Here is a 13,229-nt window from a genome sequence, read left to right on the forward strand (position 1 = left end):
AGGGCGGTACGGTCTGCACAAAGCATCACCGGGGGCAAACTACCTGCCCTCCAGGACACCCACACCACCCGATGTCACAGGAAGGCCAAAAAGATAATCAAGGACAACAACCACCCGAGCCACGGCCTGTTCACCCCGCTACCATCCAGAAGGCGAGATCAGTACAGGTGCATCAAAGCTGGGGACCGAGAGACTGAAAAACAGCTTCTATCTCAAGGCCATCAGACTGTTAAACAGACATCACTAACACAGAGGCTGCTGCCTACATACAGACTTGAAATCATTGGCCACTAACGGATCACTAGTCACTTTATTAATGCCACTATAATAATGATGTTCACATATCTTGCATTACTCATCCCATATGTCTATACATTAGCTAGACTTACTAGTAGGCTAGGTCTGTTGTGATAATAACGTCAGTCGTGTTGTGTCAGTAACAGGAAGACTCAATGGATGGTGACAGCTATGTGATGGTCGTCTCACGGGCTCCTCTGATTGGCAGGTGTCACCGTGGCTGAAGAGCCACACACACCACCACCCATGATGACAGATTTGTCACTTCATTTTTCCCTGACTACTGGAGCAAGTGAGTAATTATGAGGGCCAGGTGAGAGGAGGGGGATGCTGACTGGGCAGGAATGAAACAGGCCTGTCAAAGAAAGGGGGAGAGAAAAAGAGAAAGAAGGGTGGGAGAGAAAGGAGGGCGTGAGAGAAGTAGAGATGAATAGGGAAAAAAAATTGAGAGGCAGGAGGAGGGGTGCTGTACTGTAGATGAAGAGAGAGAGAGAAAGAGAGAACGAGTCGGGGAGGGGGGGGTGTACACAGGTATCCCCAGATTCATGGCTTTGACATCTGTGTCCTTCTCGACTCGCTGCTCACAGCCCGTTTGTCATCCCCCCCTCCTGGTCGGCCATGAAGGGAGGAGGAGGGGGTGGACGGACAAAAAAAGATCCCTTATCCCTTGACACTGGACTACCCTGGTGAATGGGGACACATTTAGGGATGAAGAGGAGGTTAATGTGCTTGGTGGAATGAGGGAACTTCTGAAACACACTAATGTAAAACACACGTACTACTGCAACCCAGGAGATGGAGAAATAACACACATGAATGCACACACACGCACATCAGTGAAATAAGAAACCCCAAAAAGAGTTATGAGAGAATGCTTGACAAATAATGGATTCCAACCAAGAGAAATCAGAGGTGGGAATTCAGTATCTTACCTATACTCTTTATCCTTCATTCTTTCTCTCAATGCCCTCTGCTCCCCTCATCTGGCTCTGCCCCATTTTTCCTCTTCATCTCGTTTTCTCTATCCATCCCGCTCTCTGCCCTCTCATTTTCTCACCTTAATCGCTCTTTCTCACTCTTAATCGCTCTTTCCTTCTCTCCCTCTAGTCTGCACCCTCTTCTCCCCACCTTTTTCTCTTTCTACGCCCCCCTTCCCTCTCCAGGTGTGTGATCTTTCTGCAGCAAAAGACTGCATCTCGGAACTACTCCTGTGTCAGGCCCTGTTTGTCACAAATCATTAAGCTTGGCCAGTGACAGACAGGAGCTGACCCTGAATATCCATATGCTCTCTCACACACCAGTGTGTGCACATGCCGGCATGGGCTACACACACACACACACACACACACACACACACACACTAAAAGGTACAAAAACACCCGGTCAGAAAGGCAGAAAAGCAGTGAAAATACTGTACAGTGTACCATCTGTCAACACACTAGAGCTGGGCGATATGGACAAAAAGTTGTATCTCAATAAATTGACCCATTTTGCTCGATAACGATAAATACAACGATTTGATTCACTTTTAATGCACAGTTAATTTACATTAGTGGCAGGGTTCTTGACCAACTTTTCCCAGTGCCTTTAAGAAGTAAGACAACGGAGATGGGATGGTTAAAAAAAGTTTGCTATTTCATCTAACGTCCGGAGAATGCATGATTTACATTTTGATGTGCAACCTGTTAAAATAGGATCTAGAATGATATGATTTCTTTTTAACCTTTTTAAGCGTGATTTGTCCAAATGGTCATGTGACGAAAAATCTGCGCACCGGAACAAAGTTCTTCGGTAGTCGTCGCATCCCAGTCTGTTGACAGACGCTAAGCTACAATACCAGTTGTTATGTGTTTCTGTCCACGAGAGATTACTTCCAGCATTGCTCAATCAGTACGCACATCGAGAGGGGGAAAAAAATGATGTGACGTAAGGAAAGTTGCTTCGGTAAGATGAAGACAATGTTGGTGTTTAATTTTCCATTTATCGTCCCTGCTCTAGTGTGCTTACCCATACGCACATCAAGGAAAACCATATATAAGTGAAAAGACCTTTGCAATGCATCAACTGCAGTGGCTTTCCGCTTCAGTTAAAAATAAGGCAGTCAAGTCTCCCACAAGTGATTTCTCCTGTAATTTAAAACTCCAGTTGCTTTCACCCCTTTTCGAATTTAAATCGATACACAGTAAAATGCAAAGCGGCATGCGCGGCCGGAGATAAGGCTCTGGAGACAGGCACGCACAATAAAATGTTGTAAATGTACATATAAAACCACACTGAACTGGCATTGGATGGCTACTGCCTTCTACTACACTTCCTACATGGGGCATTCGGTGGACCAGTACTGAAGTGTGTGTGCGTGTCCATTCCTGTGTGTTTGCATCCATGTGTGTCCATACCAGAAAAACAAGCTGCCTGATAGCTCTGCTCAGGTGTTGTGGTCACATGACAGTCATGCAATATCTAATACCATTTTAAGCCCCACCCACAATATCATCAACCACAATAGGTAGGGCAAAAGAGAGACGGTAAAAAACCTGATCAAGTATTTTTTATGTTGTTTTAGTTTTTTTGTGGTGGGGGGTATGATATTTATTCAGGCATTTAGACTATAAGCCATTTGCATAGGAGTGTATTATTAATTGTATGAGGGTATAGGGTCAATAAAATCAGTAAGGTAAAGTGTATGTATGTGTGTGTGTGTCTCACCTGAGCACCCCTTGGCCAGGTAGAGATCTCTGGCGTAGAGAACCGAATCCAGCATTGACTCAAACAGCAGAAAGTAACCCTAGAAGAGAGAGAGAGGACAGATCAGTACAATAAAATGGTCAGGGAGACATGCATCGGAGGGTTGCTGTACCGGTGTGCCCCTAAGTTGACCCTGTGCTGCTCCCAGACTGTAATGTGAGTAATTGTGAGGTGGGGATGGGTACTGTGACAGCAAGTAGTAACACATTTCCGTTGTCTCTGTATAATGGATCGATAAAGATTTGATTGTACTGTATCACATTCAAGTCTTCACATTCATTTCTTAGAAAGTAGTACAATTAATTCAATGAAGGTTGTATTATTAGTTAGGCTGTCTTGTACACATTCGCAGCTAAAAGCTAAAAGATGAATTGCAGTATGCAGACAAAAATATACAAAGGTAGTTAAAAAAAACGTTTGATAAACTAAAGTCTTGACAGCGCCAGATGGCTTCTATTCTGCTGCCTGCCTAGTTGGATGATACTAGGAAGGACAGGTAATGGTATTGCTAGAGTTGGCTCACCGGTCATGATAAAAACTGAGCTCAAAAATGTATTTAGTAAGCCTATAACCAGTAGTTCATACATTTTTAAAACATCTTAATAAGAATGATAGACTATAAAGTTAATGGAGTCTATATTCATACGACTCGTCATTTCATCAATTAAAGATCCAATATCGAATCAAACTTCAACACAAACTTTATTTGAAGTGCATTTAAAATAGCAACACACTTAAAACAATACATTTTTAAAAACAAACACAGAATCAAAGAACATAAAACACATCATTGATAAAAGGCCAAGCTAAAAAGGCAGGTTGTCAAATGGGATTTAAACACCTCATTTTTCAAAACCCTCATAATGAGAATGAGACTATAAAGTTATTGGGGTCTATCCCAGTCTGCTGTCCCCACATGCTTCAAGATGGCCACCATTGTTCCTGTACCCAAGAAGGCAAAGGTAACTGAACTAAATTACTATTGCCCCGTAGCACTCTTCTGTCATAATGGGGCGATAGTGTGGTGAAGAAGGCGCAACAGCACCTGTCTGTGTGGACAGACCATTTCAGATTGTCAGTAATGTGTTTGCCGAGGAACTTGAAGCTTTTCACCTTCTCCACTGCAGTCCCATCGATGTGGATAGGGGCTTGTTCCCTCTGCTGTTTCCTGAAGTCCACCATCAGCTCCTTCCTTTTGTTGACATTAAGGGAGAGGTTATTATCCTGGCAACTCTCCGCCAGGGCCCTCACCTCCTCCCTGTAGGCTGTCTTGTCATTGTTGGTAATCAGGCCTACTACTGTTGTGTCTACAAACTTGATGATCGAGTTGGAAGCGTTCGTGGCCACGCAGTCATGGGTGAACAGGGAGCAGTATTCTTACGTACAGTTGAGATCGGAAGTTTACATACACTTAGGTTGGAATCATTAAAACTCGTTTTTCAACCACTCCAAAAATGTCTTGTTAACAAACTAGTTTTGGCAAGTCGGTTAGGACATCTACTTTGTGCATGACAAGTAATTTTTCCAATAATTGTTTACAGATTATTTCACTTATAATTCACTTTATCACAATTCTAGTGGGTCAGAAGTTTACATACACTAAGTTGACTGTGCCTTTAAACAGCTTGGAAAATTCCAGAAAATGATGTCATGGCTTTAGAAGCTTCTAATAGGCTAATTGACATAATTTGAGTCATTTGGAGGTGTACCTGTGGATGTATTTCAAGGCCTACCTTCAAACTCAGTGCCCCTTTGCTTGACATCATGGGAAAATAAATAAAAAATCAGCCAAGACCTCAGACAAAAATTGTAGACCGCCAAAAGTCTGGTTCATCCTTGGGAGCAATTTCCAAACACCTGAAGGTACCACGTTCATTTGTACAAACAATAGTATGCAAGGATAAACACCATGGGACCACGCAGCCGTCATACCGCTCAGGAAGGAGACACGTTCTGTCTCCTAGAGAGAAACGTACTTTGGTGCGAAAAGTGCAAAGGACCTTGTGAAGATGCCGCAGAAAACAGGTACAAAAGTATCTATATCCACAGTAAAAACGAGTCTTATATCAACATAACCTGAAAGACCGCTCAGGAAGGAAGAAGCCACTGCTCCAAAACCGCCATAAAAAAGCCAGACTACGGTTTGCAACTGCACATGGGGACAAAGATCGTACTTCTTGGAGAAATGTCCTCTGGTCTGATGAAACAATAATAGAACTGGAAAAAGGGAGAGGCTTGCAAGCCGAAGAACACCATCCCAACCGTTGAAGCATGGGGTGGCAGCATCATGTTGTGGGGGTGCTTTGCTGCAGGAGGGACTGGTGCACTTCACAAAATAGATGGCATCATGAGGGAGGAAAATGATGTGGATATATTGAAGCAACATCTCAAGAGATCAGTCAGGAAGCTAAAGCTTGGTCGCAAATGGGTCTTCCAAATGGACAAGGACCCCAAGCATACTTCCAAAGTTGTGGCAAAATGGCTTAAGGACAACAAAGTCAAGGTATTGGAGTGGCCATCACAGAGCCCTGACCTCAATCCTATAGAAAATGTGTGGGCAGAACTGAAAAAGCGTGTGCGAGCAAGGAGGCATACAAACCTGACTCAGTTACTCCAGCTCTGTCAGGAGGAATGGGCAAAACTTCACCCAAATGCGTTTTCATCCCTGTTATTGAGCATTTCTCCTTTGCCAAGATAATCCATCCACCTGACAGGTGGGGCATATCAAGAAGTTGATCATTACACATGTGCACCTTGTGCTGGGGACAATAAAATGCCACTAGAATGTGCAGTTTTGTCACACACCACTATGCCACAGGTGTCTCAAGTTTTGAGGGAGCGTGCAATTGGCATGCTGATTGCAGGAATGTCCAACAGAGCTGTTACCAGAGAATTGAATGTTCATTTCTCTACCATAAGCCTCCCCAAACGTTGTTTTTAGAGAATTTGGCAGTACGTCCAACCGGCCTCACAACCGCAGACCACGTGTAACCACGCCAGACTCCACATTCGTCTAAGCTCAGACACCCAGTAAACTGATGAAACTGTGGGTTTGCACAAGCAAAGAATTTCTGCACAAACTGTCAGAAACCGTTTCAGGGAAGCTCATCTGCGTGCTCGTCGTCCTTACCAGGATCTTGACCTGACTGCAGTTCGGCGTCGTTACCAACTTTAGTGGGCAAATGCTCACCTTCGATGGCCACTGGCACACTGTAGAAGTGTGCTCTTCACGGATTAATCCCAGTTTCAACTGTACCGGGCAGACAGCGTTATCTTGAGGCCAATTGTCGTGCCATTCATCTGCCGCCATAACCTCAGGTTTCAGCATGATAATTCACGGCCCCATGTCGCAAGGATCTGTACACAATTGCTGGAAGCTGAAAATGTCCCAGTTCTTCCATGGCCTGCATAGTCAGCAGACATGTCACCCAGTGAGCATGTTTGGGATGGTCTGGATTGAAGTGTACGACATCGTGTTCCAATTCCTGCCAATATTCAGCAACTTTGCACAGCCATTGAGGAGGAGTGGGACAACATTCCACAGGCCACAATCAACAGCCTGATCAACTCTATGCGACGGAGATGTGTTGCGCTGCATGGGGTAAATGGTGATCACACCAGATACTGACTGGTTTTCTAATCCACGCTCCTACTTTTTTTTTAAGGATCTGTCACCAACATAGATTAGGGTCTAATTATTTTCTTTCAATTGACTGATTTCCTTATTAGAACTGTAACTCAGTAAAATGTTTTAAATTGTTGCATGTTTCATTTATTTTGTTCAGTGTAGTTCAGACAAGAGATGTGCTGGTATCAGTAGTATTCCCCTCACACACCCCCAGTGCAGCGACGTGGAGATGGCTCCTGTGTTTCTGTGTTTTGCTAATAAGCAGTGTGTGTGTGTGTGTGTGTGTGTGTATGAGAAGGGCGTAGAGGGGTCGGATTGTGAGACTGTCAGACTTGAAGGGATAGTCCCAACGCATCATGGGAGAAAAAGGGAGGCGTAACTTTCCTTCCAAACGTTTCTCTTCCTCGCCGTCTCTCTCCCTCCCCCTCCCTCTCCTTCAGGTGAGGCAGTGTCCCTTGAAATTGGGCTCTAAATTACGTGGTCGGGGTACGTTGCAAGAGCGTTTTAACAACGACCTGGTCCTGAGAAAAGGACAGACCAGGACTAAAACAGTCAGCCAGTCAGTAGATAGCGACTTAGGTTCTGGAGTGGAAAAGACTGGGTTACTGTTGGGCAGGGGGGACGAATGTAGACCCTAACACTACTTTGAATTACGAGAGAATCACCATCATCTTTTAAGTTCATGCATGGGCCATGAGATGGTGGCAATTGCAGTCGGAGTGACTTGTAAATTAGAGCTGGCTTCTTGTTTGTCTCCCTCCCTTTCTTATCTTCTCCCCTCTTTCTGCTGAAAGGTTGTCTTCATTTGAATAATAATCTCTTTGAATTATTATGCAGCAGACCAAAGACATCTCGCTCGCTCTCTCCCTTTCTCTGCGCCTCTCTACTACACCTCTCCTCATCTTCCTCCTTTCCTTCTCTCAAAGAGGTTCTGGCCCTAGCCCCTTTCCTGAACTCCTACACATTTGGTATGCACAGATCTGAAAGGACTGGATTGATGAAAGTAATATGGGGATTGTTCCACTTTGCCCTCTGAGGCCATATTGCTTTCGCCTTTCCACCTCTTTAACCTCTTGACGGTCGCCTAGGATAGGGGGCGCCACAGCGCATTTTGAAAAAAATGTGTGCCCATTTTAAACGGCCTACTACTCAAACTCAGAAACTAGGATATGCATATAATTAATACTTGTGGATAGAAAACACCCTAAAGTTTCTAAAACTGTTTGAATGGTGTCTGTGAGTATAACAGAACTCATATCTTCTGATCCCTCCTGTCTCAGCCTCCAGTATTTATGCTGCAGTAGTTTATGTGTCGGGGGGCTAGGGTCAGTCTGTTACATCTGGAGTATTTCTCTTGTCTTATCCGGTGTCCTGTGTGTATTTAAATATGCTCTCTCTAATTCTCTCTTTCTCTCTTTCTGTCTTTCTCTCGGAGGACCTGAGCCCTAGGACCATGCCTCAGGACTACCTGGTATGATGACTCCTTGCTGTCCCCAGTCCACCTGGCCGTGCTGCTGCTCCAGTTTCAACTGTTCTGCCTGCGGCTATGGAACCCTGACCTGTTCACCGGACGTGCTTGTTGCACCCTCGACAACTACTATGATTATTATTATTTGACCATGCTGGTCATTTATGAACATTTTAACATTTTAACATTTTGACCATGTTCTGTTTTAATATCCACCCTGCACAGCCAGAAGAGGACTGGCCACCCCTCATAGCCTGGTTCCTCTCTAGGTTTCTTCCTAGGTTTTTGGCCTTTCTAGGGAGTTTTTCCTAGGGAGTTTTTCCTAGCCACCGTGCTTCTTTCACATGCTTTGCTTGCTGTTTGGGGTTTTAGGCTGGGTTTCTGTACAGCACTTTGAGAATATCAGCTGATGTACGAAGGGCTATATAAAAATAAATTTGATTTGATTTGATATGGCAGTCAAAACCCCGAGACAGATCGAAACAGGAAGTGGAATTCTGAATTGCGAACTCAACTTCATCACGTTGCCTATTAATCACACCGTGAGCTATGGTTCATTGAGCACTTCCTATTGCTTCCACTAGATGTCCCCAGTCTTTACAAAGTGATTTGAGCCTTCTACTGTTAAAACTGAATGAATGAGACGCAGTGGAACGTGGTCACACGGAGAGGGCCATCACCATTATGACGCCGGCGCCCCCGGTTACCCTCCCCTTTCGAAACGTTTTGAAACACAATGCAATCGTCCCCCTCAAATCTTATTGGAGCTCTCGTTGAAAAAGGCCCTACAGATTTATGTTATCCAACGTTTGAACGAACCTAAATAAGAAAAAAAAGCATTTTTTTCAAAGAGGAGCCCCGCGCACGTCAGAACTTTTGGTGAAGCCTTCAGAAAGCGCTAACAAGAACAAGCTATTGGGACGTAAAGGATTAACTTTTTCGAACGAAAATACATTTGTTGTGGACCTGGGATTCCTGGAAGTGCCTAAGGATGAAGATAATCAAAGGTAAGGGATTATTGACAATAGTATACAAGACTAGATGTGATATGCGATTGTTCCAAGATGGCTAGCCTATTGCTATTGCTAGCCTATTTTCTGAGTATCGCATCCCCTTTTATCGCAAAGTGTGATTACCCAGTAAAGTTATTTTTAAATCTGGCATTACAGGTGCTTTCAAGAGATATTCATCTATAAATCTTAGAATGACAATATTACATTTTAAAAATGTTTTCGAATAGTAATTTAGTAAATTGTAGCACTGTTTCACCGGATGCATTTGAGGGAAAATAGTTAGTCAACGTTACGCGCCGATGTAAAATGCTGTTTTTATATATAAATATGAACTTTATCGAACAAAAGAATGCATGTATTGTGTAACATGATGTCCTAGGAGTGTCATCTGATGAAGTTTGTAAAAGGTTAGTGCTGCATTTAGCTGTTTTTTGGTTATTTGTGATGCATGTGGTTGGTCGGAAAATGGCTATGTGGCTACTTTTACGATATACTCCTCTAACATAATCTAATATTTTGCTTTTGCTGTAAAGCCTTTTTGAAATCGGACAACGTGGTTCGATTCAGGAGAGGTGTATCTATAAAACGATATAATTTGAAGAGAGTTGCCGGTACCTCTCCTAGTAGGACGAGATTGTCCGCTGTTCGCGGCCCTATGGGGGCATGAGTTGAGGAAGAAGGTACGAGCCGGCTGAAGAAGAGAGTGGGGACAATCTATAGCCTGTGCAGCCCGGAAGCAACCTGTTAACCAGCTGGTGTCTACGACTCCGGAGTCAGAGGGGGCGCTGGAACCCGAACCTCCTGGGGAACCCCTGGAGGAGGAGTCCAGCCTCCCCCTCGATTTCGAGGGGCCAGTCGAGACGCCCACTGGGGGCCAACTGAGGGGACAATTCGGGACGGCCCAGTGGGAGGATCCGAATTTGAAAGCTGCCGCCGCCCAAGTGATAGCGGTGGATGGACAGCTACTTCCGGGGATGAGTGACTGGCGATACCCCCATTTTCAAATTAAGAATAACCTTTTGTATCAGGTGTCGCGCCAACAGGGGGAACTTCAAGAGGTATTGTTGCTGCCCCGACAGTACGTAGGAACCGTTTTTCAGCTGGCCCACAACCACCTGTTGGGGGCGCACCTGGGAATGGAGAAGACCCGGGAACGGATCGCCGCCCGGTTCCACTGGCCAGGGATGAGGAGGGCCGTGGAAGACTACTGTCGCAGCTGCCCGGAGTGTCAACTCACTGCCCCGAAAGCACACTTCCGAAACCCTTTGGTCCCCCTGCCGATCATCGGGGTGCCCCTTGAATGAATCGCCATGGACATAGTTGGACCCCTGGTAAAGACTGCACGAGGACACAGGTACATCTTGGTAATAGTAGACTATGCCACCCGGTATCCCGAGGCCATTCCCCTACGGGCGGCAGTATCCAAGGGAATCGCCCGGGAGCTGGTCCACCTCTTTAACCGGGTAGGCATCCCGAACGAGATCCTGACAGACCAAGGTACAGAGTTTATGTCCCACCTCATGAAAGAGTTGTGTGCCCTCCGGCAGATCAAGCAGATCCGGACCTCCGTTTTTCACCCGCAGACGGATGGGCTCGTCGAACGCTTTAACAAAACGCTCAAACAGATGCTGCGGAAGTTCATCAAGCAGGACGGGAAGAACTGGGACCAGCTACTACCCCACCTAATGTTCTCAATCCGAGAAGTACCCCAATCCTCCACTGGGTTTTCCCTTTTCGAACTCCTCTATGGGAGGAGGCCACGTGCCCTACTGGACCTCGCCAAGGTGTGGGAAGCCCAACCGACCCCCTTACGCAGCGTGGTAGAGCGCGTGGAGACGATGCGGGAGCAGATGACAGCCATATGGCCAGTCGTGAGGGAACATGTAGAAGGCCCAACGCGCCCAAGCCCAGGTCTACAATCGGGGAGCCCAGCCCCGAGAATTCCAGGTGGGAGACAGGGTGTTGGTATTGATCCCCACGGCCGAAAGTAAGTTCCTGGCAATATGGCACGGACCATACGAGGTGGTCGAGAAGCTGGGACCTGTCAATTACCGCGTACGACAACCGGGGAGACGGAAACCTCAACAGATTTACCACGTGAACCTGTTGAAGAAGTGGCACGAGCGGACAGCCTTGGCCGTGTTATGGTCGGGACCCAGGACACCAACAGAACCAGTGGTGGTCCCGAGCAATGAGGACCTCGACCCGGCCCAGAAGCAAGAGCTCAGGGAGCTTAAATATCACATTTACATAATTACTTGGATTCAGAGGGGTTGGGTTAAAATAGGATAGACACATTTCAGTTGAATGCATTCAGTTGTACAACTGCCCTTACAGAGCCTTTACTCAGTACTTTGTTGAAGCACCTTTGGCAGCGATTACAGCCTCGAATCTTCCTGGGTATGATGCTATCAGCTTGGCACACCTGTATTTGGGGAGTTTCTCCCATTCTTCTCTACAGATCCTTTAAAACTCTGTCAGGTTGGATGGGGAGCATCGCTGCACAGCTATTTTCAGGTCTGTCCAGAGATGTTCGATCGGGTTCAAGTCCGGGCTCTGGCTGGGCCACTCAAGGACATTGAGACTTGTCCCGAAGTCACTCCTGCATTGTCGTGGCTATGTGCTTAGGGTTGTTGTCCTGATGGAAGGTGAACCTTCGCCCAGTTTGAGGTCCTGAGCGCTCTGGAGAAGGTTTTCATCAAGGATCTCTCTGTACTTTACTCGGATCATCTTTCCCTCGATCCTGACTAGTCTCCCAGTCCCTGCCGCTGAAAAACATCCCCAAGGCATGACGCTGCCACCACCATGCTTCACGGTAAGGATGGTGCCAGGTTAACTCCAGACATAACGCTTGGCATTCAGGCCAAAGAGTTCAATCTTGGTTTCATCAGAACAGAGCATCTTGTTTTTCATGGTCTGTCCTTCAGGTGGCCAGCTCTAGGAAGAGTCTGGGTGGTTCCAAACTTTTTCCAGTTAAGAATGATGGAGGCCACTGTGTTCTTGGGGACCTTCAATGCTGCAGACATTTTTTTGTACCCTTCCCCAGATCTGTGCCTTGACACAATCCTGTCTCAGAGCTCTACAGACAATTCCTTCGATCTCATGGCCTGGTTTTTGCTCTGACATGCACTGTCAACTGTGGGAACTTATATAGCCAGATGTGCCTTTCCAAATCATGTCCAATCAATTGCATTTAGCACAGGTGGACTCCAATCAAGTTGTAGAAACATCTCAAGGATTATCAATGGAAACAGGATGCACCTGAGCTCAATTTCAAGTCTCATAGCAAAGGGTGTTTATTTTTTTATTTTTTGTTATAAATGCGTACATTTATAAAAACCTGTTTTTGCTTTGTCATTATGGGGTTTTGTGTGTAGATTTGAGGGGAAAAAAATTCAAGCAATTTTAGAATAAGGCTATAAAGTAACAAAATGTGGAAAAAGTCAAGGGGTCTGAATACTTTCCGAATGCACTGTATATAACGCCCTTTTCTGTGGAAAAAAAGATTCTGATTGGTTGGGCCTGGCTCCCCAGTGGGTGGGCCTGGCTCCCAAGTGGGTGTGCCCACCCATGGCTGTGCCCCTACCCAGTTATGTGAAATCCATAAATTTGGGCCTAATGAATTTATTTTAATTGACGGATTTCCTTATATGAACTGTAACTCAGTAAAAAAAAAAATTGTGTATTTATTTTTTGATTCAGTATATATTTAGTGTTTAATGTGTTTTATATTTTATTATACAGGGTGCATTTGGAAAAGAGACTTAGGTCTCAATATGTATTCCATGTCAAAATGAAGGTTAAATTAAAAAAATATATATTTAAACTAAATTAGAACAAGTACCTCCCAAATGAATCAATTGTGCTCTTTAAGTTGCATTAGTCCTAACTACTAAATTAAAAAAAAGCACTTCTTTACATTTCAAAGTTTTATTTACAATTAATAATGGTATAGTGAAGATTTAAATAGGGAGCATTGTGCTCCCATCTGCTTCTTACTCATCCTTGAGTTTCTCTGCCAGCTCCTAAACCAGCAGGGCTTAAAAGGTACAGTGAACTAACCAACAGACCAGTTTAA

The 13,229-nt window shown here is 45.1% G+C and overlaps 1 protein-coding gene across 1 annotated transcript in view; it reads right to left on the reverse strand.

Moving 5' to 3' along the window:
* Positions 1–324: 324 nt before the first annotated feature.
* LOC145858979 (protein arginine N-methyltransferase 3) overlaps positions 325–13,229 on the reverse strand; it is a 51,951-nt gene continuing 39,046 nt past the window's right edge. The window contains exon 8 of the mRNA XM_082957687.1: positions 325–3,082. Coding sequence (XP_082813813.1) covers positions 2,933–3,082 — 150 coding nt within the window. The 3' untranslated portion in view covers positions 325–2,932. The remainder of the gene's footprint in view (positions 3,083–13,229) is intronic.

This window comes from Salmo salar, chromosome 11 (assembly GCF_965601325.2).
Source record: "Salmo salar chromosome 11, fSalSal1, whole genome shotgun sequence".
In the NCBI taxonomy this organism is placed as follows: Eukaryota; Metazoa; Chordata; class Actinopteri; order Salmoniformes; family Salmonidae; genus Salmo; species Salmo salar.